Source organism: Zalophus californianus, chromosome 1 (assembly GCF_009762305.2).
Source record: "Zalophus californianus isolate mZalCal1 chromosome 1, mZalCal1.pri.v2, whole genome shotgun sequence".
Classification (NCBI taxonomy): domain Eukaryota; kingdom Metazoa; phylum Chordata; class Mammalia; order Carnivora; family Otariidae; genus Zalophus; species Zalophus californianus.
Window position 1 is genome coordinate 54,178,955 of NC_045595.1, and position 27,146 is coordinate 54,206,100.

The following is a 27,146-nucleotide window of genomic DNA, read 5'->3' on the forward strand; positions in this document are numbered from 1 at the left end:
GGGGGAGGTGAACACAGGGCCATGGGAGCACAGAGGAAGGGGCACTAAATCAGGCCTTGGGTTGGGTGGAGAGATTGGGGGATGTTTTTTGTAGGAGTTGACACCTGGTAGAGAGAGAGAGGGAGAGGACACTCCTGGCCAGGGCTGGGGTGGTATGGAGAACAGCACTTGTGAGGACATGAAGGCCTGAAAGAGCATGGTCTGCTTGGCAAATTATAAGATGTTCATTTTGGCTGAGAAAAGGCTCTTGGGAGCTGAGCTCAGGAGCTTGACCTTCACCATAACAGCTAAGGGGAGACTAGCAAAACTGAAAAGACAACTCACAGAATTGGAGAAACTTTTACGAGCTAATCATATATCTGATAAGGGACATGTATCTGGAATATATAAAGAACTCTTACAACTCAATAATAAAAAGACAACCCAATTAAAAATTGGAGAAAAGATCTGAATAGACATTTCTCCAAACAAGAAATACATGTGGCCAATAAGCACATAAAAAGATCCTCAACATTATTGGATACCAGGGAAATGCAAATCAAAGTCATACCCACTTGGATGGAGAAATTGGAACCCTTGTATACTACTGGTACGAATAAAATGGTTCAGTCACTTTGAAAAAATCTGGCAGTTCCTCAAAAGGTTAAATATAAAGTTACTACAGATCCAGCAAATCCACTCCTAGGTATATATATCCAAGAGAGATGAAAACATGTTCACATAAAAACTTGTACACATATATCCATAGCAGTATTATTCATAATAGTCAAAAAAGTAGGCATGGCCATCAACTGATGAATGGATAATAAAATGTGGTAGATCTATATAATGGAATATTACTCAGCAATGAAAAGGAGGGAAGTACTGGTATATGCTCCAATGTGGATGAATTGGTCCCAAAAGGCCACAAATTGTGTGGTCCCATTTATGTGAAATCTCCAAAGTAGGCAAATCTATAGACAGAGAAAGTAAATTAGTGGTTGCCAGGGGAGGGAAAGAGAGGAGAATTGGGATGGACAGCTAACAGGTATGTGGTTTCTTTTTGGGGTGATAGAAATGTTCTGAATTAGTGATGATGTTTGCACAATTAATTATATACTTTAAATGGGTGAATTGTATGATATGTGAATTATACCTCAATAAGGTTATTATAAAGAAAAGTAGGATGGTTGTAGTTTCAGAATAGAGGACAATTTTTTAAATTGGATATATTTGGCTTTATGAAATACTTTTTAAAAAAAAATAGAAGAAAGAAGCTGAGGGGAACCATGGAACCCTTGCAAGGGCTGTGTGTGGAGGAGAGCCTATGGGAGAAAGACCAATCCCTGGGTCTGCATTGGTTGAGTTGCTAAGACACATACCTGGAGCAGCTAGTGGGGACTGGGCGGAATGCTGCCCACCCTAGCAGTGGAGGATTCAACTATGTGGAGGGGAGGAGTAGGGTGCTCCAGAGGAGACTAGCTTGTGTTCATGATGGAATCCCACAGGGGATAACGGTGGCCAGCTTGCCCTTGTCTTCTTGACTCCCCTCATTAAAGTTGGTAGGAAAAGCCCTAAATTGTGTTGTGAATACTATGGATTCACTAGTGGTTTTTCCCTTGGTGTGTGTTTTCTTTCCTCAGATTGGGAAGGATCGGTCACTGAACTTTGACCCCTGCTGCCTCAGCTACTTTACTAAAGGGGAATACATTTTGCTGGGAGGATCAGACAAGCAAGTATCCCTTTTCACCAAGGACGGAGTGCGGCTTGGGACTGTTGGGGAGCAGAACTCCTGGGTGTGGACGTGTAAAGTGAAACCTGACTCCAACTACGTGGTAAGAAGAGGAAGTTCATTCTGTTGGGCCATTGCCTAAGCAGGCACAGACATCAGGCATGTGTAGCCAGTCAGATCATTGACATTTGTTCCTGACAACTGGGAGGGCAGACTCTTTCTCCACAGAGAGCTGGGAATTAACAACTCTCTTTCCCTGCAGGTGGTAGGCTGCCAAGATGGCACCATTTCCTTCTACCAGCTTATTTTCAGTACTGTCCATGGGCTCTACAAGGACCGGTATGCTTACAGGGATAGCATGACTGATGTCATCGTGCAACACCTGATCACCGAGCAGAAAGGTAAAAGGCAGGTATGGCCCCTCTGCCCTCCAGCCTTTGAGAAGAGGGGTAGGTTGAGAGGGCTGCTGATAGGGCAAGTGAAATGATAGGGAATGTTCCTCCTCAGTCTTTTGGAAACACGTTGGACCACTGGTTCTTGCCTCTTTTTTTTGGAGGTTAAGGGGAGAATGTAGATGTCTTTGAGGATTTAATGAGAGCAATAAACCCTCTCTTAAAAAGGGGGGGGGGCGCAGACTTAACATAATTTTGCTGCTGCTAATTCCAAGGGGAACATGGACCCTCTGACTAAGGGAGGATAATGCATGGCATGTCAGAACCAGGGTGGCTGAACTGCATGGGTCTTTGTGGACCTATATCCTCTCTGGTGTGGATATACTGGAGACCTTCTCTCTCAGCCTCATCTCCACTTGCCTCCTGATGGGTCCTTACCCCAAGGTTAAGCAGGGGAAGTGGGTCACCACAGGCTCAGTCAGAAGATCCAAGTTCCAGGCCTAGCACAGTCAGTCTGAACCTCAGTTTCATCCACTGTCCACTCAAGTCGCCATGCTGGTTAAATGGGCTAAGGATCCACTTATTTCAAGTGTAGTCATACACAGCTGTGCTGGCCATAGCACCCTGCCCAGTGCCTGGGTGTAGGGATACACACTGAGGGTTGTCTTACAGATTCAGCTGGCATCCTTTGGTTCCCATCTGGGAGCACCTCTGGCTGAAGATTCCAGTTGTGCTGGTGAGGGTATAGCCACTTGGGCGGCTCCCCAGCTTCCATTCTGGGGACATTTTCTCCATCTGGTCTGCCATTAGAGTGTGAAAGCCTAGTATATACCAGAAACTACATGCAGTTCTCTGTTGTTGACGGTGGCGAGTGGAGAGTAGCTTAGAGGCATGGATAGTCATCCAGATGGCCTTCTGATCATTAGGGGCAATACATTAATGTTGTGCAGAGGAGTTTAAACTCATATTTAGCAAGTGAGGGTATCACTAAGAATTTTACTTTCCATACTCAGTTGTAAACTTTGAACCACAAAGATTGTATATGATTTTGGATGCCATTGTTTAGTAGAGCTGATTGCACATATTAGACACTCTGTAAAGAATTTTTGATGAGAGTGTCTGCTTTAATTGCCAGTAACATTAAGTAAATGATAGCTTTTAATTTTTCTGCCTTCTACCTTACTTAACAATCTCTTGCTAGAGCTGGATTTCTTTTTCTTTGACAGTTCGGATTAAATGCAAAGAGCTTGTCAAGAAAATTGCCATCTACAAAAATCGATTAGCTATCCAACTGCCAGAGAAAATCCTCATCTATGAGTTGTATTCAGACGACTCGTCAGATATGCATTACCGGGTGAAGGAGAAGATTGTCAAGAAGTTTGAATGCAACCTTCTGGTGGTGTGTGCCGATCACATCATCCTCTGCCAGGTGGGCAGCAGGTTAGAGGGATCGGGCTGAATCTTCTTCATGTTTCCTCCAAGGATAGGGTACCCAAATCATGGTTTTAAAATTGAACACTAAGAAACAAGTCCCTTTCCATCAAACTCAGTAGCTATTCATTGCTTTAATTTTATTGACATTTGGAGTTAGACTCTACTAGAAAGTCATGGGCCATAACCTGGAGAATACCTTTTTGTATTGCAAAGCACTTTGTTATCCTAGGATTATACATGTTTTAATGACTTAAAGCATACACTGATAGAAATGAAGAGCGATTTTTTTTTTTGGTAAACATATACACATAATTTATGTTATCTTTCTGTTAAACAACAAAAAATATATAATATCAACTCAAAAATAGTAAAGGAAGTTTTACTTGCTGAAAGATTTTTCCACAGAAAGAAATTTCTCAACTGAGAGCTTTCTACAAAATGTCTAGGGCAATGCCAAGAGAAGTTTGGAAAGACTTTGAGGGAAGGCCAGCCCGGCATCTTTCTTGGAAGTAGAGGTGGATTTAGTTTCATAAAAGTAGTCCTGTTAGAAGTGATAAAGTGGAAGAAATCCTTTAGAAATCACTATATGTAAAATACAAATAAAATCTCTCTGAAAGTCAAGAACTTCAAGCAGTTTAGAGGTGCCACAAGTTACAGATGTGACAAAAAAGTGTGCTTTTGGATGCTGCCTCTGTGGCTTCCCAGAGGTCTGCACAGAAGATGTGAGGCTGAGCTGGGCTCTGTGGTGACGGCTTACATGAAGGATTAATGAACAATGCCAATCATAGGGACTAGATGGGGTTCAATAGACACTGAATGTGTAGGTATTTTTCATCCCTCACTTACTCTGTCAAATATCCATGCAGAGCTGGGTTTGCTTTCTAGGAGAAACGGCTACAGTGCTTGTCCTTCAGTGGAGTGAAGGAGCGGGAATGGCAGATGGAGTCTCTCATTCGCTACATCAAGGTGATCGGTGGCCCTCCAGGAAGGGAAGGTCTGTTAGTAGGCCTGAAGAATGGACAGGTGAGTGCTCTCATGTGTCTCCCATCAGGCTGATTATCTGTATGCAGACCATAGGCACCAGACTCATTATGACCCTAAGATGGTTTCCCTGGGGCAGGTAAAATGGCTTCCCCCACCCCACATTCACCATAGACACATTGGAGGGCAACCCAGAGTTTCATTTTTGAGGACGGCTTCAGGCCAAAGATGCAGTGGCCCTTAGACTTAGAGCGTGCTGCATTCTAGCAGGGTTGGCACTGTGGCTTCTGGGTTGCCCGTAGAGTGGATTAGTGGGCACCCAGAAGATGGGAGATTTGTTAGAGGTACAGTTTTCACGGGCTTGCTAGAGAGGAAGGCAGAGCTCATTCTTAGGTCAGATCCCTATTAGGGCAATGAATGGATTAAGGCAGTGTGTTCTAGCTTGTGTTTTAGAGGGTGCTGGTCCTCAGGCTATTACTAGGTGTTATAAGAAACATGGGCCCTTTGCTCATATAGATGTGGAAAATCTAGGTTACACAATTAAACAGATTTGTGTGTGTGTTCTTTGCTCAAAATAAGAAAAGTTCTGAGTGGGCTACATGGAAATTTGAAAGTGAAAATATAACTGCATTAGCCTGAGAGCCTAGCTGTCTAGCAGATGGCTTGTGGCTAAAGCTTGTCAGGCCTTTCCTGGGGACAGAAGTCATGGAGTATGAAATTAGTGGGGGCAGCAGGGTAGCAATACCAAAGGGATGGAAAGTCTGCATCTTTCTCATGGTCAGCTCTCACTTCCAGTGTGAGGCCTGAGAACATGGACTTTGGGGGCAGGTCGACCTGGGGTCATGTTCGTGCTTTGCTACTCACTAGCTGTGTGACCCTGGGCAGGTCACTTTGCCTCTCTGAGGCTCAGATTTTACAAATGAGGATAATGCCTCATGTTTCAGAGGGCTGTCAGAAATACTCAATAACTGATAGCTGTCATCATCCTTCTCATCATCATCATTATTTTGCTGTGGTTATACCCAATGTCTTGTCAGTGTTTAAAGTAGCTTCTTCCTGTGTTAGTTTGTGACTCAGATCTTGCTAGATGGTGTCTCCTAATCCTGCAGTTTGGGTAATGTTAACAAATCCCCAGTTAAGCAGACATTCAAGTGAATTTGTCATGTCTTGGGCCTGTAATTGCTTTGTCAACCTCTGATGAACCACACTTCTGGTCTCCTAAGGATAAGCCCCCGCTCCTGTTCTTTTAATGAGTCCTTTTCTCTGCATGGAACCTCTGTTGAAGTTAGTGGGAGTTGTTCTTGTAGAACACATGGATTCCAACAGCCTGGCGCAGTTCCGGGGTCTTGTTGCCATGGTGACTCACACTTTTTTCTCTGAAATTTCACCAGATCCTAAAGATCTTTGTGGACAATCTCTTTGCCATTGTCCTGCTGAAGCAGGCCACAGCCGTGCGCTGCTTGGACATGAGTGCTTCCCGTAACAAGCTGGCTGTGGTGGATGAAAACGACACATGTCTGGTGTATGACATCCACACCAAGGAGCTGCTTTTTCAGGTGAAATCCCAGAGAGTTTTTAGGACATGGTCCTTTGATTCCTTCTCTATTTCCCAGTCCCTGCAGGAGGTGCTCACCCTCTGGTTCCCAGGCAGGTCTCCGGGAGGAGCAGTGATGTGTAGGGGTGTAGGCTTTGAGCAGGGGCACAGAGCCCAAGAGGCCCCAGGGCACAGCCCACTCCTCCCACACATGAGCTGCAGGAGTTGGGTAAGCCACTTTGAACTTTGCTTTCCTCACAGGTAAGATGGGCAAGTAACACCTTTCTTTCTGTGAACAGTAAATGAATAATAATAAATTTTTTTTTAAGATTTTATTTGAGAGAGAGAATGAGAGAGAGAGCATGATGGGGGGTGGGGGAAGGCCAGAGGGAGAAGCAGACTCCCTGCTGAGCGGTGAGCCCGACATGGGGCTTGATCCCAGGACCCCAGGATCATGACCTCAGCTGAAGGCAGTCGCTTAACCAACTGAGCCACCCAGGTGCCTGAATAATAATAAATTTAAGTGGGGCGCTTGATAGGCTCTCAGTGCATTGGTCAATGTGAGGATGATTCTTTTGCAAAAGTGCTTCTTGCCAATTAGGGGTCTGCCTGTATCTATAAGTGACCTAAGACACAGTAAAGAAATAGGACCAGTTTTGTCATCTGAAAGAAGGGAAAGGATGATAACCTTCTAGTTATTTCACAAGGATGCTATCAGAGCCAACAGAATGTGAACTGTTTTAGAGATAAGCATTGTTTACACACCATTTGATGCTATGGCTGGTAGAAGTGTGTCACTGGAGAAGAAATCCCAAGGGTTTCATGCCCAGCTCCTGGCTGGCTTTCTGCCGTACTCAGTGCCACTCTTTGCCTCTTTAGGACTTTGTAAGAGGTCAGGGCCCATTTGCCTGAAGCAAGCTCCCCTCTGAAGCTGAAACCTCCCCTTTCTGGCTTCCTCGGCACAAAGGGTGTCCCGGTATTAATCTGCAGGTCGAGATTCCCTTCTCAGGGCTCCTGTTTGTCCTTGGGAGCAGAATTAGCAGGGCAGAGGGATGCTGGAGTATAGGGAGCTGCCTCAGTTGGAAGGGGCCACCTGGGTACTGCTAGCCTGAGCTGACTCTAATAAATCAAGGCAGAGTGATTAAGGGGGGAGAAAAGAGCACAGGTTTTGTTTTTAGACAGTCCTGCCCTCACCACTTACTGTGTGATATCCAGCAAGTCAGTATAGTTCTCTGAGCCTAAACTTCTCCTTATCTCTGAAATGGAACTAGTAAATGCCCCCTCACAGAATTGCTATAGGACTAAACAAGATACCACAGTACCTAGCTCAATGCCTGGTATAAAACAGGGCCCTAACTGTTAACTTCTCTCCGCAACCTAAAAACCATCTCCTGTAGGTGGGTTAGCAAGCCCCCAGTTGTGAATCTGCGCCTGAGCCTAGAACCGTACAGGAATGGAAGGGCATGTGTCCTTCCCCATCCCCACTGAGGGTTTTGTAGTAGGCTAGGGAAGGTGATTCTCAGACTTTGCCAGGAGACATAAACATTCCCAGCTGTCTTTTTCTTCTCTCTGCTGCCCCTGCCCCCCGCAAATGAAAACAGCTATATTGTTTTTTCTCATTATAAAAGTAATCCATGCTCATTATAAGAGATTCAGACACTGTAGAAGATTCTAGGCAGAAAGGTATGAACATCTGCTGGTCCCTGGGGCTCCAGAGCTAAGCGGAAACCTTTGAGAGGAGGTAGGGGGAAGGGGGTGCCTCCCAGGGTGACTGTATTTCTCCAGTGTGAGAATTTTAAATGCAGAGACAATATATTCTAATATAAAAATAACACTTTTTTCGTATTATAAAAAAACAATGGATGTTCATGACCAAAAGAAATTTCAGGCGAACAAAAAACATAGCAAATAAAAAGCACCCACCATTCCACCCACCCCGAAATAATCTCTGTTAATTTTTTGGAACAGATCCCTTTAAATCTTCTATACATAGCTATGTATTCCCATTTTCTAACAGAAGTAAAGCCACTTTGCTCATTTTCTCACTGTGTAATGATTAATATTTGGGATAATAATTTTTTTTCAAAAGTAATGCTTGCTTATTAAAAACAGTTCTAACATGAAGTACATAGAGGATTTTGCCTCTCTGCTTCTATCCTTTTCTTATGGTTCACTTTTCCTGGCTTTCCCACCATCCCACTGTGAGCAATTTCGTGTGATTCAGGCTTTAAAAAGAACGCTTGACGGAGTGCAGGGCTGTACCCAAGGCCAGGGTGGTTGGCACCAGGCCCTCACTACCCCTGTCCCTCAGGAGCCGAATGCCAACAGCGTGGCCTGGAACACCCAGTGTGAAGACATGCTCTGCTTCTCAGGAGGGGGCTGCCTCAACATCAAAGCCAGCACCTTCCCCGTGCACCAGCAGAAGCTACAGGGCTTTGTGGTGGGCTACAATGGCTCCAAGATCTTCTGCCTCCATGTCTTCTCCATGTCAGCTGTGGAGGTGCCGCAGGTAACCGGGGCGCTTGTCAGCCCCCAGCAGCGAGTGGCAGGGCCAGACCAGGAAAGCCAGGCCCCTCACTGATGCATTGGGTTGGGGGATGGATGGGGAGGGAGGAGAGGGAAGAGAGAGGAATTGCAGCTGTGGTGTCGCGGAAGGTATTCTGGACTAGAATCTGAAAGCCTGCCTCCACCCTGTACAACCTGTGTGTCTTTGGGCAAACAGCTCCACCTCACTGAGCCTCTATTTCTTATCCCCCTTTCCTGGTTGGGACAGGGAGGGTATTCAGGGTTGTCTGTCTTCAGACAGAGTGTGTTTCACCGAGGGCCGTGCATGGGGCAGAGTGGAGTAAGCCAGCAAAGCTGGGAGTGCAGCAGTGTGTATGCACAGAGGGAGGAGGGGAGCTGGTGTGTGTGAGAGAAAAGAGAATATGGGTGGGATGGGGAGGGGGCCTGAGGTCTTGTGAGCCAAGAAGGGAGCATGGGACTATCTGTACAAGTCCCTCAAACTAGGAGGCCAGAACAGAAATGGGGGCCTGGAGCCACAAACAGGGGAGGGCAGAAACACAGATGGGAGGGCAGAGATTGGCAACCCAAGTCAGGGCTGGCCTAATCCCAGCTGTCGCAGCTGCCTGTCTGCTCCCCAAGTGAATCATGCTCGCTGTAGAACTGCCATAAAGTAGAGACAAGAACGAAGGAGAGGCTTAGCCCTCAGAATCCCAACCTCAAGGGGAATCAGTCTTAAACATTTTAGGACATACCCACCCAGGCCTTTTCTGTATATATATATATATATATATATATATGTAAATATATGCAGAATATACAACTACGAGTATACGATTTTATATGAGCATGTTAAACAAAAGTGGAATCTACTGTAAATATTGTTTTTGACTCTTATCTATAAATATTGCTCCTATAAATGAAACCTCAGATTTACTATACTTCCTTTACTGAATGTGGGCCACAAACAAGAGATTTTTAATCACTGTCCTTTATCGCCATCTTCCAATTTAACCTAACCTTTACATATTGCAGACCCATCACTTTGTATGAAGTATTGGCTGTCAGCTAGCAGTGTGGCTTTTTCTCTCAGCAATCTACCGGAAGCATGGACCCACCTCAATAAGTGTACTTTTCTAGCATTTTAAAAATACTAAGATGACTGTAGATTGACCTATAGTTGTAAGAAATCATACAGAGATCCCTTGTACAACTTGTCCAGCTTCCCCACTGGTAACAGTTTGCAAAATTATGGTACAAATGTTTTACCTATGTAGGTTCATGTCGCTACTACCACCAACCCATGAGATCTCTGATGTTGGGTTGCCCTTTTATTATAACCCCACCCGCCTCCCCGCTGTCCCCACCCCCACATTGTTTTTACTTTTTAATTTTTTTTAAAGATTTTATTTATTTATTTGACAGAAAGAGACATAGCGAGAGGGGAACACAAGCAGGGGGAGTGGGAGAGGGAGAAGCAGGCTTCCCGCGGAGCAGGGAGCCCGATGCGGGGCTCCATCCCAGGACCCCGAGACCATGACCTGAGCCGAAGGCAGACGTTCAATGACTGAGCCACCCAGGCGCCGCCCCCCCCCACATTGTTTTTAATGACTGCTTTGTATCCTATCACATAGATGTTCCACAGCTTATTCAACCAGTACCTGTCGTTGGACACTTTTGCTGCTTACAGCTTTTTTGCTATTGTAGATAGCGTCTTTCTTGCCAAGTCCTTTGTACCTATCGCACCTTAGCTTCTTGGTGTGAGTTCCTGGAAGTGAAATTGTTGGGTAAAAGGCCATGTACATTTGACAGATTTTTAGACATGTTTCTAGATTGCCCTTCAGCTTCCTTTTTCTGGGTGGGGGTGGAGGGCATCGAACCATTTTATTGAGGGGCTTCAGAGGAGGGTCGAAGGGCTGGGAGGACAGTGAGATCCTGTGTCCTCAGCCCAGCCAGGATTTCCCCACCTTCATAGTCACTGAAAGCCTGACTTGGCTTCTTGTAAAGGGTGGGGCTAGGGTCCGCTTCTTCCTCTAAGCTGATGGTACTTGTTACTCATTGTGCAGAAATTATTAGTGCCTGACACAGAGCAGTTATTCAATAAATATTAGTGGAATTCAGACCTGAGGAAAAGGAAAGAGAAAGAAAGGAGAGAGGTGGGTGGAAGCGGCAGCAAGAGGAGGGGCAAGAACAGCCACTACTGGATTGTTTCCTTGTAGTCCTCATCTGCTCCCCGTCCCAAACCCATGCACCACATCCACCAGAAACCCAATCTTCCTTAATCGTGCCAAACAGGCTATGCTAATTATCAGTTTTTTTCCCAAGACTGCCATCCTGACCTCAAAGATAAATGCAGTTTGCTGCTCCCTGGCTTTGGCTGGCCAAGAGGAGCCATAGGGGCGGCCTGGGGCTTCCTCTGCCAAGCCCTTAAAATTCAGAAGCCAGAGTCCCCATCCAGTCCCCCGCCCCCAATAGCTTCCCCAGGCCCATCCTGCTGATGCAGCAGGGTCAGAACTGCCAAGGGTTAGGAGAGGCAGCCTCAAGACAAAGGCTATTTATCTGTTGCCTCTGCCTCCAGCCATTCTGTGGTTTTGGCCTAGAGAGGAGGGAGAAAGCATCAGACCCACTCTGGGGATTTCTGGTTTCCTTTAGAAATTTACATCATCTTGTGCAAGAACTGGTTTGTCAGGGCTGCCAAGTAGGGCGGCAAGCCCTAGTCAGGCTTCTCGGGGCGGGTGGTGACTTCATGCTTGGAATGCAACAGTGAGATAAAGTAGAACTCAGAGGGCATTTGTTCAGTTAGGATATTTTTAAAACTCCCACTCTCAGATTGTGCCTCCCAAGCAAGCCCAAATGTTAACCATTCATCGTATCCTCGATTCTAATGTGTCTGTCCAAGTCCCTGTTCCAGCCTTACGGGGCATTCAGCATGGCAAGAAGTTGTGCAGTTTCGGGGAAAGAGCACTGGCTTTGAGTTCTGACTCTGCCGCCTGAACCACCTGTGATCTTGGGCAACCCCTTTCACTCTTTGGGGACTCACTTCTTTTCTATGCAACTAAATATACCTTTCAGGTTTTGTCTGGCCCAATTCCTATTGTTATTAACCATCTTAAAGCAGCAAACACTACAAAACAGAACTAAAGTGGAACAGAGGGTGCTCACTAAAGGAGTTTAGAAAGGAGAGCTCATTATGCATGGGGTGTTTGAGAAAGCTTCCAGGAGGTGGTGACACTTGATCTGAGCCCCCAAAACGTCTGGGGAGGCAGAGAGGAGCAGGGAGATTATTTCGGACAGGGGGAAAGATGGGGGTAGGAACAAGTCTGGAGAGTTGGGGAGATGGCGAGGAGCTGGTGCTGCAAAAATACAGTGGAGGTACTGAGCACGTCTCTTGTTTGCTCCTGGTATCCTGTGAGCTGGGCAGGGCATCTAAAGAGAAGTTAAACAGTTTATTTATTTATTTATTTTTGAAGATTTTATTTATTTATTTGACAGAGAGAGACACAGCGAGAGAGGGAACGCAAGCAGGGGGAGTGGGAGAGGGAGAAGCAGGCTTTCCCGCTGAGCAGGGAGCCCGGTGTAGGGCTCGATCCCAGGACCCTGGGATCATGACCTGAGCCGAAGGCAGACGCTTAACAACTGAGCCACCCAGGCGCCCTGAGAAGTTAAACAGTTTACCTATATAAAAGCACACAGCTAGGATGTGGCTGAGCTAGGTCTGGGTTCTGGCTCAGCTGTTCCCCTGTCCATACCCTGCTACCCCGCTAAAGGTAGAAAGAGTAGGTGCAATGGTACGGGAGAAAAGATGAGCACTCCGAAGCAGCCACATCTTGCTGTCAGAGGGCAGAATGGCTTAAGAAAGAAGAAAAAAATCCTTCAACTCGAAAGCTAAAAAATGAGACAGGAAAGTTCAAAGGTATAGGCCCCAAATGGAGAAAACAGCACTTCTAGCTTCACATTTGGGAACCATTAGCATGAAGTACTGGCTGATTGATCTCTACTGCCCGGGAGAGATTGAGTTCCCTTCAGCACGCTGGCCTAAAACAAGGGCAGGGCCTTCCGTTATTCAGGACACCAGACCCAGCTCAGACTTGTTCGCGTGGACGCACACATACACATATCCCATACCCAAGAGCCAGGAAAGTACTCAGGACCTGGAGTCAGCTCACCCCAGGCTCCAGCCCCACGTCTTCCCTGTGCTGCTTCTGTGCCTTCAGACCATAATCCGGGACTGATAACCTGCAACACAGACCTGTTGGGACAGATCCAAAAGCAGTATGTAAAGCTAAGAAGAGAAGTTATTAGGAAGCACTCACAGGTATCACAGTGAGGCAGCCCCATCCGGAAGGAGGGACTGCAGGAAGGTTCCCAGCTCCAGGGAACTCAGACAGATGTGCCTTTCTGAGTAACCTGGAGCAAATCACTTAGGTTTCTTGGGTAAGATGGCTTCTCAGCCCTCTTTATAGGTCATCCCAGACCCCCTCCTCACAGTAATGTTGTTCCTTCCTCCAGCAAACATAGACTGAGGGCCTGCTGGGGAAGTTAAGTACAACCCCACCACTACTCTCAGGTTGTGCCCAGACTTGTGGGGGAGACAGGCTTTTAATTACAGCACAGTTGAGATCTGGATAAAGGGCAGAGAAAGCTCAGACTCCTTTCCTTGAGGGGTCAGTGAAGACTTTCCAGAAGAGGTGATATTTTAACTGGGCCTTCAGAGCCAAATAGTTACTTTCCAGAGGGTGAGGAGGAGCAAGGGCATTCGAGACGAGGGTGATATCTTGTGGTAAAGCAGACCTGGAGGTGGGAAAAGCTGGTGGTAGAGGGAAGAACAGGCAAGAAGTTTGTGCTGCTGAATGCTATGTTTTGGCTATGAAAGGGGGCGGCAACTGGAAGGCATGTGGGGTGTGTGGGGTGAGAAGAGTACTGATTAATCTTTATAGTGTTGCTCTGTGGTCATTTGTAATTAAGTCAGTGGCACACATCTGGAGTCAGGCTTTGTATGAATCTGATTCTTTCCATTGCTCTGAAAACAATCTTCTTTCCTTTTGATGAAATCCTGTAGTCTGCTCCGATGTACCAGTACCTGGATAGGAAAATGTTCAAAGAAGCCTACCAGATTGCTTGCTTGGGAGTGACGGACACTGACTGGCGTGAGCTGGCTATGGAAGCTTTAGAAGGATTAGAGTTTGAAACAGCAAAGAAGGTAAGCATCTAGTCAGGCTAAGCTGGAATCTGGCCCTTAGAGGCTCCCTTGAGGAGGCAAAAGGGACTCCAGGTGATATATGAAGAGGCAGACACATACTGTAGTGAGCTCTGGAGATAGACTGGCCTGGGTTCAGATCTCAACTCAGCTACCTCCTGAGTCTGGGCGGGTAACTCATTTCTAAGGTTGCTCATTTATAAAATTGGGGTGATGATTGGCCCCATCCTCACAAAGTTCTAAGGGTCTAATATGGTAATGTCTGTAAAGCCTGATATAGGAGAAACATCTGATAGATTCTAGCTGTCACCCTTATTAGCTATGATTATGTAAAGCACCTAGCTAAAAGCATGGCATGTAATCAAGGGTAGCTTTTATATTTGGTATGAGCACTTATTGGTATTGGACATTTTTTACACAGTGCTATTTTTCTTTGTACCCTGCTAGGTTTGGTCAAAGAGATAGTCGAGCTCTCTGATTCTGACCGCAGTGTCACTCCCCACATACTTTCGTGGCTTCAATCATGGTGTCATTTCCTGGCCAGTATATTAAAACTACAGAAACTGGCTGACAACATTTGACCCCTTGCCACGCATCAGAAAAAGCCCAGCTCTTAGTTGGGTTTTCATCTAGAACCTGAGGTGGAGGAAAGGAATGGCCTTCAACTCTCTCTCCCCTACTTCTCCCTTCCCTCTTTATCTTCCCATAGCCAATTAATCATATACTCATTTGCTCATATTACTGAGCATGCAGGGAGGGAATTGCAGGGGTATGTGGTGCCCGCCCTATGCTAGGTCAAGACTTGTAGGCATGAAAGGAGAGAGGAACCAAGGCCGGATACCATCTCTGCTGTATATAGGCTGGATGACCCCATACCAGCCGCCTCTCTCATAGACTCCATCCTCCTATGTCTGCAGTGGGGATGGTGAAAATGCTAACTGCCCTGCCTTCCTGACACAGGGTCATTAGGCTTAACTACCACGTTGTAAAAGGGCTTCCAGAACTAGCAATGGTTATACAAATGCTAGCTGTTTTTAAAACAAGTAAAATTGCTGTTATTTAATTATATTTTTATATCAACTAAGTGTCAGAAAACTGGTAATAGAGAAGATTTTAAGAATTCAAAGGCGGGAGGAAACATTCTCATGGAGGGAGCTTCCCTCTCCTGCCCCCTCTCCCCCAAAATGCCAGGAGTTATGAAGAATAACTAAGTATTCCTAGACTATGTTTCATTTGTTTTCAAGCTGGAATGAAATTTAAAGTCTTCCTTAGAGACTGTCATCTCCTCACACCCAAGAAATAAACACCTATCTCAGCTTAGTTCAGCCAACATGGGGTTGGGTACTCAGCAAATGTTTGAATGGATCAAAACAAAACTGGAATAACCCTTCATTTGTTTAACACTGACTCCCAGCCTGTATTCCCCAAACACTCCCTGGGAATAGAAATTATTGTATTATAGCCACAATTATAGACTAGAGTTTGATCATTTTATCCAAATTCCGAATCCCCAACCTTTGTTTTTCTGCTTTGCCAAGTCACTCAGGCACACAGGAGGTAGAGGGTGGTTCCAGCAATAAACTGGTGTCCCCACTAGATGGCAGGGGAGAGCTGCTCTCTGAGCACCCGGGACCTCTGTGGTGAGCAGAACTGCAGCTGCTTCCCAGTTCCCACACTTCCCTCTGCTGAGGTTATTCACTGGCCTCGTGACTCTGACCACTCTGACCAGGGCACCCCTGACTCTGCAGAATGTGTGAGGGTTGAAGGAACTCAGAAACAGATTTCTCAAAGTGGCAAATCCTAGAATCCTAGCAGAGCAGAACTAGAAAGACCTTGGAGAAGGCATCGCTAATTTGCCCCTTTCCATAAGGCAGACATTGAGAGCCTACAGGCAGGGAAGAAGTAGGTTCAGAGCCTCTCAGGTGGAAAATCTCAGAGCTAGGACTGACACCCGGAATGGAATGCTCCTTTCCTCCCTGCCCCTTTGCCAGACATTCTAGGTTTTCCCCTTTCCTTTTACTTTAAGGAAGCCCAGGTCTAGAAGATAGCTTATAAGACCTCCAGCAAGGAACAGGTACTCTTGGCCTATCTTTACTCACGTGATGCCTACCTTACCCTTTCAAAGAATTCCTCTTCAGGAATACCCATTCCTACTCTGTGTTCCTACTCTGTGGTGCTCTTAATCCTGCCTCTGCCCCTGCCTGTGCTCAGAGAGTGAATTGGTGTTCTTCAGGGTATCTAGTTCATACTTGTGTAGCTCATGGAGATTCAATGATCTGTTTAATCTACCTGCCTCCCCTTTGAGCACATGGGCCCCTGAATGGGGAGAGGGACAGGTCATATTCACCTCTGGATCCCCAGTCTCCGACAGGATGGCTGGCCCTGCAGGATGAAAAGATGAAGTCACATTGTGGTCATCTGTGAGGCAGCCAGAGGCCAGATGATTTGCTCGCTTCCCCAAGTTTTTTGGGGTTGGAGGATGTCATGCAGCGAAGTAGAGGCTGCAAGTGGTCAGGGTGGTTCTTCTGCATTTCATATTCAAGGACTCCTGGACCTTCTGCTTCCTTGTAGGTGTGTGTCAGCCCATTTCAAATGGGACATTGTAAAGCAGCACATCTGGGTAGAAACATTGACAGCAAAGCCACATGAAGATCAGCCTGACATGGTGGGTTATAGTCCTCTAAACCCCTTGCAGAATCAGAAAGCACCGAAGGAGACTTAACTAACACCAGTCTTCCTGAGAAAGGCTGCCTAGAAACTTCTAGCAGCCCATGGGTTAAAGTCTTTGGCTTTACTATGAGTCCAAGGCAAGAGCTACACTTTTAGGATTTACGTAAGAGTTTGCCTTCCAGGGACTTGGAGTGATTTATTCCCTAACCTCCCTCTCCCTTCCAGAAACCATCTTTATTCCTTCTCAGCATTCCCCTCCTCCTCTTCCTCTGTGCTGGTGCTGTGGCTCTGGGTGCCTTGTATTTATGCACTGTTGGTAAGCGTAGCTGTCTCCTGCTTTCCATCCCAGTCACCGAGATGTATAGCAGTCAGTACATCTTCCCCACTCCCACTCCGATGACACTGCCTCAGAGTATCAGACCGCCCTGCTCTTCTCTTTTGCATAGAGATTCCTCTAAGCGGGCACCATCACAGACTGCAGTATCATAGTTTTGTTTTACCTAATCCCAAAGTGATTGATGCAACCAGGACTTCTTTGCTGTTCTTTGTGTGGACTAATCCCAGGGATAAAGCCGTGCCTCACTGGGTGGTATAACCCTCCCGAATACATGGCGATTAATCAATGCTTGCTTCTTTTCCCTCCTTACTGGCTCACTTTCTAAAGCTTGACTTCCCACCCCCAGCCAATCACCCACTTTTGAAGCCCAGAAGGCAGCTGATTTCATTCTTGTATTTCTTCCCCTGTAGGCCTTCACCAGAGTACAAGACCTCCGATATTTAGAGCTCATCAACAGCATTGAGGTAAAAGACAAAATGTTCTTCCTTCTCAAGAAAGCGCAGACTCACTGTCAGTGGCTTATAGGGAGCTCTTCTAGCAGATGAGAGCCTTGAGGGCACATAAACAGAGCCCACTGGTGTCTGGGCATTTGGGCCACAGCCTTGCTCTGGGGGTACAGAATGCCATGGGGCGGGGAGACAGCACCTGGTAGCAAGGAGTGCAGTCTGTCACTTGGTACTGGGGTGAGGCAGGTAGGTCCCTAATCTCTCCAAAGTTTTAGTTTCTATCTGTGAAAGGGGTTGATTTCCCAGGGTTGCTAGGAGGATTAAATAGGTTCTCAGTAACTGGTTTTCACCCCTACAGTGGTTGTTAGGTGGTTACCATCCTCTAAGGCTCCAACAATGTGCCAGTGTAGGAAGCATTTCCCAAATGCTCATGATCTGCTCCCCACCCACAGGAATGGGACCTGGGGAGGGAGCATGTGGACTGGGGTGGGCTGGTTCTGTGGGCACCCATTTGCTGGGTAACTGTAGACAATACTCTTAATTCCTGTGACTGTCTGTGAAAAGGCGTACATATTTTTTCTCCTGAACAGATTTATTGTGAAGCTAAGGAAATGTGAGATACATTTGAATTCCCATATGGAAGCAGGGAGGAAATCAGCAAATGTCTTGTCCCTGCAATTCAGTTCAGAATAATAAACACCTGTCATGGGCCAAGCCTTGTGCTGAGCCCTGTGGGCAAAGAGCTGAGTGGAAGGGAGGCCTGCGGGAGCTCACAGACTGCTCAGCTGAATAATAGTTGCCACTTGTTGAGTGCATGCTCTATGTCCCATGCATGATCAGTGTGTACACTACAGTTGACCCTGGAACAACATGGGGTTGAACTGCACAGGTCCACCTATCCGCGGATTGTTTTCGATAAATACAGCAGTACTGTAAATGTGTTTTCTCTTCTATATGATTTTCTTTTTTTTTTCTTTTTAAATATTTTATTTATTTATTTGACAGAGAGAGAGAGAGCGCGCGCACACAAGCAGGAGAGTGGCAGGCAGAGGGAGAGGGAGAAGCAGGCCCCCCCTGCAGAGCAGGGAGCCTGATATGGGACTTGATCCTGGGACCCTGTGATCATGACCTGAGCCAAGGGCAGATGCTTAACCGACTGAGCCACCCAGGCATCCTATATGATTTTCTTAATAATATTTTCTTTGGGTGCCTGGCTGGCTCAGTCAGTAGAGCATGTGACTCTTGATCTTGGGGTTGTGAGTTCGAGCCCCACATTGGGTGTAGAGATTACTTGAAAATAAAATCTTTTAAAAAAATATATCTTCTTTTCTCTAGCTTACTTTATCGTAAGAATACGGTATATAATACATGCAACACATAAAATCTGTATTAATCAACTGTTTATGTTATCAGTAAGGCTTCTAGTCAACAGTAGGCTATTAGTAGTTAAATTTGGGGGAGTCCAAAGTTATGCCTTGATTTTCAACTCTGGGCGCGGTCAGTGCCCCTAACACTCATGTTGCTCAAGGGTCAGCTGTATTTTAAATCCTCACACTGACTTAATGAAGTGCAAATACTGTTCTTATTTCTGTTTGATAAATAATGAAATTAAGGCTCAGAAAGGCTGTGTCACGTCCCCAAGGGTCCCATAGGCAAAAGCTTGGTTGGAACTCAAAGCCAATTCTGTCTAATTCCCAAGCTCAAGCTATCTTTACTCAAGGCCATATTGTCATCTAAGAAGTTGTTTCTGATGCACACCCTCCCTACTTACCCCCTCCCCCAGTACTGTCAGAGGGAGCATCTGTATCTTCCGATGCTTACTTGCATGTGTGAAGAGCCATCTACTAGTAATGCCCAGTACTGCTTATTCTCAGGGGCAGGCATCTGGGAATCCACTAGTCTGGATCTAGGGGCCTAACCTGAAGCCATGGAACATGTTCTCTATGCAAAAGTAACTGACCTCTGTGAGACCACCTCTCACTATTTATCATGTCTTAACTGAGTTCCTGTCTTACTGCCTCTTCTAGTGTGCCATGAACTGGGCAGTTGGTTAAACTTGTAAGAATTGCCTTTTGAAAAAGAGCAACTTGCTTTCAAGTAATGATCCATTTTGGCTGCTCTGAGGCCTTAGTAGCTTGTTTCTGGGCATTTGGCATTATTCCAGAGAAGCAAGGTTCCTTGCTAGGCTCCTTTGGGTAGGGGAAATATAACTATACTGATAACAGGAGGAAGAGAATCTGCCCATATGGCTACATACATATTAAATATATGTAAATCACTTCTACTGATCATGGTGATATTCTGTGGCCTACGCCTAAATTCCATGCCTAGTGAAACCTATTTTTTTAATCTCACTGCAAGATTTTGATTCACTCCCTACAATTAGGAGTTAGTTTATTTGACTGATTAGCCTAAACTATGTGTAGGGGGCTTTTTTGTTATTGTTTTTTGGGGTTTTTTTTTTTGGTTTTTAAAAATTATTTCTGTCAGTGGGAAAGCATGTTGCCTCCAGCTGTTAAAACTTTACCAGCTTGTCTCGGAGTTTGATTCAATGTCTCATCTTCCTCCACTGTGATACACTTGCTAGAAAACAAGCAAAAGGAAACGGCTGGGGATGAGAGATTGGGTGCTATTGAGTGTTTACAAATACTTGAGCAGTAGACTAATGAACGTTCCCTAACATGGAAGGAAGGAATATGCCAGTTACTTTGTCTTCGCTGCTGCTTGTGTGTGCGCGCGCGCGCATACATGCAGGTATGTTGTTGGGGACTGTTACTTGTTTCCGAAGGTGGTATTATGTAGTACAAAGAGCATACAGACTGAGTCCAAATGCCAGCTCTGTATGACCCTGACCTGCTCCTCTTCTGAATCTCAGTTTCCCTCAGTGTGACACTTGGGTGGTACCACTCACCCTTGGCTCTTTGTGGGAAGTACGTAACCAGCACCTAGTGGATGCTCAACATGTGACTCACCTCTTTAGAGACAAAGACATATGAAGACTCATAATCCTGTTTTGTTAGTCTCCTTTTGGGAAGAGACCCTAAACTTTTGCTTGTCTGCATCATCATGGGTCACAGCTTGGCCAAACCAGGCCTGGGGACTTGGAAGATCTTGGGAGCTTGGGGGCCACCAACAAGTGGATAATGCACCCCATCCTGGAGGAGCCTGGGTGGCTCAGTTCGTTAAGTGCCCAACTTCTTTTTTTTTTTTAAGATTTTATTTATTTTTTGACAGAGAGAGAGACAGCGAGAGAGGGAACACAAACGGGGAGAGGGAGAGGGAGAAGAGAAGCAGGCCTCCCGCGGAGCAGGGAGCCCGATGCGGGACTCGATCCCAGGACCCTGGGACCATGACCTGAGCCGAAGGCAGATGCTTAACGACTGAGCCACCCAGACACCCATGGTGCCCGACTTCTGATTTCAGCTTAGGTTCTCTCTCTCCCTCTGCCCCTCCCCACTTGCATGCATGCACGCTCTTGCTCTCTAAAATAAATAAATCTTTAAAAAAAATACACACCATCCTAACTATACAGTTGTTTCCTTGGAAGAATATACAAGAAAGCAGCCCTGAGGAATTTCCATTAAACAAACAAAAGTTGGCATTACTTTTGATCTTCACTCATCTGGGGAAAAAAAATCTGCTTTTGTTGTCAAGCATTCCCACCAGAAACCTAGGTGAGAGACACAACAGCCCAGGAGCCAAGTGGAGGTTCCAGTAGAAAGGCCCAGGGGCTTAACTTGAAATAGCAACATGTAACCTTTGTAAAGGCTGCTTCCTGCCATGGCTGCAGAGGCTATTTCCTGTGCTTCTAATTTTTCCAGGAGAGGAAGAAGCGGGGAGAGACCAACAATGACCTGTTTCTGGCAGATGTGTTTTCCTACCAGGGGAAGTTCCACGAAGCCGCCAAACTGTACAAGAGGAGTGGGCATGAGAACCTCGCACTCGACATGTACACCGACCTCCGCATGTTTGAGTATGCCAAGGTAATCCAGCCACATCCTGGGCCCAAGCTGCAACATGGAACCCACCAGTGTTCTGATACTGTGCTGCCCAAGATGTTTATCCCAAGAAGTGATACAGATGGAAAATAGCAACTGCCTTATTAGTAAGGGTTTGGGCAACTGGCAAAGGAACCATCGATGGCCACTGGTTCAAGCTGACCCAAAACTCACCTTTTAGGCTGACATCAAAGGGACAAGAGAATGACCGTTCAGACCTTTGTCAGTGACAGAGCTGGATGGACTGTCTGAAGAGTGAGCCTGAGCCAGCATGGTCCCTTCATTAAGTGTTCAGGGTTCAGGGCTTCAAGTCTTTCTCCCACAAATTCTCTCAAACCTTTGTAAAAGCCACTGGGAATCAGTGTCCTCAGGCACGAGCTGGTTCTACCATTGTTATCCAGGACATTATGGTTCACTTCAGCCAAGGTTTCCTAAGTGTCTGCTCTCTGATTGATACTAGGCTTTTCACTGGGCTTTGGAGACACCATGACTGAGTCCCTGCCCTCCAGTACTCACACAGTGTGCTTCCTGTCACCCCAGGGGTGCATCTGTATTTGTGATGGTAGAGATTTCCCTTGCATTTGCAGGTCCTCTATTAAGGTTAGTCCCCAGCAGGTCTGGGTACATGACGGGGGTCTTCCTAGAGCAGGCTCCTGATGGTTTATGTGAGAACAAGTCCCACCGGGGAGCCTAGGCCATCAAGTCTTTTGTTCAGCCTAATGCAAGGTAAAAAGAGCCTTGGGTGCATTGAGCAACCAGGCTCTTCCTTCCACAGAAATGCCTTTGTTAACCTGCCTTTCCTGTACTGTCAGGATAGGCTTTCAGAATGTTATTAAGTGAGTCATCAGCCACAACCAATTAGTGGCTATTAACGGTAATTACCTAGCTCACAAGTTCAAGATGGAAAATCTTCCCCATTTTTTTTTCTCCTTTTTTGTTCCCAAAGATGGCTGTGCTCTTTTGTCTTCCACCTGTGAGATCCTGGGGCTGAAGGTTGCATCTCAGTGCCTGTGATGTGGCCCAGGAGTTTCTAGTCATTAATATCTGAATGAGCACCTTAGTCCTAGCCTGTCTCTTTACCTTGATGGTTCCTTCACCCCGTCCCTCGGATCCAAGTGCTTGAGCTTCCCCCACTTGGTCCTCTTCCACTTTTTTACCCTTTCCTTACACTCCCACACCACACACCACACACACCACACACACACCACACACACACCACACACACCACACACACACACACGCACACACACACACCACACACACCACACACACACACCACACACACACACACACACACACACACACCAAACACCCCCACACACACCACACACACACCACACACACCCACACCACACACACACACCACACACACCCACACACACCCACACCACACAAACACACCACACACACACCACACATACCACACACACACACCACACACACACCACACACCACACACACACACCACACACCACACACACACCACACACACCACATACACCACACACACACACACACCACACACACACCACACACACACACCCACACACACACCACACACACCACACACACCACACCACACACACCACACACACCCACACACACACCACACACACCACACACACAACACACCACACACACCACACACACACACCACACACACACACCACACACACACACCACACACACACACACACCACCACACACAGACCACACACACACACCACACACACACACACACACACACACACACACTATTTAACACTGCATTCATACTGAGAACTGAGTTCATACTGAGAACAGCTAACTCAGTGTGTCTTTTTCTGGGGATAACAACATTTAAACTGAGGACAAAACCTTAACTAAAGGATTGAATCCCTAGGAGTAGAATTTAGGCATTAGGAACAGCGGGATGTGGTTGTTCTTCAGAACCAGCAGCCTTTCCTGAAACCTCTGAAACCTCCCAGTAGGCAACTGTGTTGCTCACTTGGCATGCCGGTGTGAGTCCTGGTCCTTCCTGTGGGTCCTTCCTGGTCACTTCACTTTGTTGAGCCTCCATTTTCTTCTCAGAGGGTAACATAGCTACAGCTCAGCTCAGTTCTGAGAATTGTACAAAACAATGTATGAGGAAGCCCTTTGCAAAGGCCAAACTAGAGAAAGGCTGGGAAAATGAGAGAAGCTAAGTGTGACCACAGAGTGGCTATTCTTAAGGCCTCTCCCCAGCCAGTCCCACTCCTCTCCCTACACTGAGGCCCCTCCTCACACCTCGGGTGAGCTTCGTGTACCCATAGTCTCCCATCCAGAAATGCAACCCACTTACACACTCCATCTGGTCTGCCTCTCTATGAAGGTAAATATTCTGGGGGTTGTTTTGGTTTTAGTTTTTGATCGCAATTCCAAGTAAGTTGGTTCTGTTTCAATCCCCCCCAATAGTCTGACTTTGAGGAAATGTGTACATACACATTATGATGGGGGGCGGGGGGGGAATACAGTGCTTATTAACATGGCATGTTTTTGTTTACTTGAAAATTGCTTCCCAAGATTCAATCTGGTTTTCGGAAAATTTTTAAATTACATTCCCACGTACAAATAAATTGTATGCTTTCCGGATAAGTGACATGTTTATATGGTGATAAAGGGAATTATAATGCTCTTAACTCTTATGTAGTATGTCCTTGTCAAAAATCACCAAGCATGAGAACACTGTTTAGTCTCATTCATCACTCAGCACAGCCTCTTTCTGTCCACTCCAGGACACAGTCTTTGCCATGGCCCCAGATAACATGTAAATTAGCTTCATGGAACCAAAGAACCTTTGAAAACCCGGTTTGCTGAGCCTTGAAGGAATCATTTAGACTCAGCTTCAATTAGGTCAGAGCTCCCTGAGCTGGGCTGTTGGGCTGGAGATGGCTCCTTCAAGCCTGTGAGCTGTGTGTCTGGCTGGTCTCCTTGTTGATAACCCAAATTTATGGCTTGCTCTTGGCCTCTGACCCTTCTCACTATAGTCACCCCAAGTCCACTGAGCACTCACTTTGAAGGACATTTCTGTTGTCTTATGATGCCTGTTTTCTCCAGCTGCTAGCCTTATTTAACCAACCAGGTTAGCAGAGTTTCCGGCTTTGCACTCGCATAAACAGTATGCGTTATACTAGTTACCAAGAGTGAAGGCTGTGTTTGTAATGGCCCAAACTAGGCATCTTCAAATTGTCAGTGAATGCTTTCCAAGCTTCTTCCCCTGTGTGAGTTCCAGAGAGACCAGAGGCCAGTGAGATGGGCCTGTCTTTTATTGGATCCCAGCATTAGGGTAAATGATGCCCTTTCCTCCCCTTACAACAGTTGGTTGTCTTCGGCCCATCTAATATATTATTTTAGGGGCTACACAATTACCCTGAAAGCAAATGGAAACAGAGAGAGACCTAATTGTTCAAGTGCGTTTTTAGCATACATTGACTGTACTTTCCTGACAAATGAGTGCTAATCATGGGGAAAGGAATGCTTTTTTTATACTTTGTGAGGTTGACACAGTGCACTCTCTGCAGGGTACATTATTCCTAAGACAAACCACTTCTTGCTAGTAATGCAGATCTGGGCTCTAAGCACTCTTAATTTCCCTTTTTGAAAAGCCCCACCTTTAAAAATGTCAGCACCAAAGTTGCCTCAACTATGGCAAACTCCCATGTCTATATTTGGGGTAACTATATCCTGAAAAGAGGTGATTTTCTCAGGCTGTTTCTCACACATTCCTGGGCTAACCCCGGGAAGCCAACCATGGGCTTTCAGAGGCCCCCTGTTATCTCTTCCTTCCCAGGTTCTCTCTAGGCCTCTTCCCCCCATCTCACCCCCCCATGGCCTCCTGCTGCCCCTACCTCTACAGACCTGATAACAGAACAGGATTTGATATCATCCAGTCAAAAAGTAACTAACCAAGAACACTTGTGCTCCTTACCTGCTCTTGGCACATAACCAGGGAAGAAGCCAGTAGGATGATGCTCTAAGTTCAGGCAACAGAATGTGAACAGAATCAGAAAACAGATGTGAACAGTACTCCTAGTGTGGTGGTAGTTGAGGAGAGGGCACAGTGGGGCTCCCCTAGAACTCTGTACATCATTTTGTCACTTAGGTTTATGGGACCATGTGCTTAGCCTCACTCTGAGGCATGTGGTATCATCCCTTTTAACTGAATAAAGATTGTAGGTCTGGATATTTGGAATTAGGTAACCAGGTTGTAGAGTCACTATATGGGAATAGTCACACGTATATCCGTCTCTATATGAGAGAGAGAAAGAGAGACAAAGTAACCTGATCATAAAACCTCAACACTGCAGAGTTTGTGTAAGTACTCTGAAGAGTCCGGAAAGTATTATTTAGCTGGAGAACAAATGTCTGTTAGTGGGAAGGGCAGGAAACGTTCAGGGCCATAGTCCTTGACACTGTCCCATACTCCCGAGGAGCACCTGTGGGGCAGCCTGTGAGCACTCCTCCCTGACACCTGGGACTGCCCCCCAGTCAGCCATGCAGGGATGGGCTCACGCCTGCATCCTGATTGCCTGTTTCAGCCAAACAGAGCCCTTCCTTGCTCCAGCTTTCAGCAGCCTGATGTAATGCTGGCAGCAGGAAGTTCTAATCCGGAGTGTTTTTGTTTGTTGTGCTTCCTCAGGATTTCCTTGGATCTGGAGACCCCAAAGAAACAAAGATGCTAATCACCAAACAGGCTGACTGGGCTAGAAATATCAACGAGCCTAAAGCCGCTGTGGAGATGTATATCTCAGCGGGAGAGCACGTCAAGGCCGTAGAGATCAGCGGCGACCATGGCTGGATTGACACGTGGGTTTTCAGTCCCTGCCCCAAGAAGCATTTGGCAGCATGTCATGTCATGTCAGCTTTTGGTTTTGACTGACAAAGGAAAAAATAGTATTTCTCTAAATATATAATCCAAATGTAATAGTGACTAGGTTTTTGGGAGACAGAAATTGAACGAGGTAGTCACTGCCTTTGAGGAGCTTAGTGGATCCCTGGGGAAAGGGTTGGGGGTGGGGGAAGAGTAGGGGGAGATACCCAGGCATTAGAGCTGCCATTCACTGAGCCTTTCCTAGGAGGCAGGCACTGAGATATCTTACAAACACTTGATTCTCCCCCATACCCTAAGCTGTGGTATTTCCATGCCCAGCTCCAAATGAGGAAACCAAGGCTCAGGGACCAGGTGATCACATGAGGCAAAACAGCTGGGAAACCATGGAGCTGAGCTTCAAACTGACCTGGCTGATTTCAGTGCGCCTAGCATGTGTAATGGTAGGAACCAAAAAAGAACAAGAACACTTCTAAGCACACCAGGGAAAGAGACAAGAATTCTCATGGGAGGAACCATGGATGTGGTGTTTGCGTGAAGGGCCTTGAATTTTAAGAGGTAGAGGGTGGTAGGAAGGGGAAGGGCATGAGGCGAAAAAAACAGCACAAACCAGGAGTCACCCAGAAGGGGGGTGGGCATGCAGTGGGGCTGCCCAGAGAGATAATGGATTCAGTTTTGAGACTCTTAGAGCATCAGACCTCCAAGGGGGGGGCTTTCTTCTCCCATAGTCGAGGAAGGTATACTTCACACTCATGTATGTGTGTGTGTGTGTGTGAGTGTGTGTGTGCACATACAGGTGCACACTGCCAGAGCTGGTAAAGAACATGTGAGGGAGCAGCTCCTGACGGTGGCTCAGTCTGAGCCCTACAGGCTGTTGGTTATTCTGGAAGCCACACAGTGGTCCACAGGTAGTGGTGGCCTAGACAGGACCTGGGGAAGGAGAGGGCTGGTTAATGACTAAGTCACCTCCCTGAACCCCACCATGTAGTTGTCATGTATGCCCCTCACATATGTGCCATATGTGTGTGACCTACCGCCCCATCTTGTGCAAGAATGAAGTTTCTTGAAGATACAGATCTTGCCCCCCAAACTATTCTT

The 27,146-nt window shown here is 46.4% G+C and overlaps 1 protein-coding gene across 5 annotated transcripts in view; it reads left to right on the plus strand.

Moving 5' to 3' along the window:
• IFT122 (intraflagellar transport 122) overlaps nucleotides 1-27,146 on the plus strand; it is a 68,889-nt gene that overhangs the window by 24,768 nt on the left and 16,975 nt on the right. For all 5 annotated transcript variants that reach the window (XR_003518028.2, XM_027583743.2, XM_027583744.2 and 2 more), the window contains 10 exons: nucleotides 1,623-1,814; nucleotides 1,974-2,112; nucleotides 3,330-3,532; nucleotides 4,423-4,560; nucleotides 5,910-6,074; nucleotides 8,364-8,561; nucleotides 13,614-13,754; nucleotides 17,169-17,222; nucleotides 21,026-21,187; nucleotides 25,860-26,026. Coding sequence is in view for 4 of the 5 variants with exons in the window: in XM_027583743.2 (XP_027439544.1) it covers nucleotides 1,623-1,814; nucleotides 1,974-2,112; nucleotides 3,330-3,532; nucleotides 4,423-4,560; nucleotides 5,910-6,074; nucleotides 8,364-8,561; nucleotides 13,614-13,754; nucleotides 17,169-17,222; nucleotides 21,026-21,187; nucleotides 25,860-26,026 (1,559 nt within the window). In the remaining variant the exon portion in view is untranslated. The remainder of the gene's footprint in view (nucleotides 1-1,622; nucleotides 1,815-1,973; nucleotides 2,113-3,329; nucleotides 3,533-4,422; nucleotides 4,561-5,909; nucleotides 6,075-8,363; nucleotides 8,562-13,613; nucleotides 13,755-17,168; nucleotides 17,223-21,025; nucleotides 21,188-25,859; nucleotides 26,027-27,146) is intronic.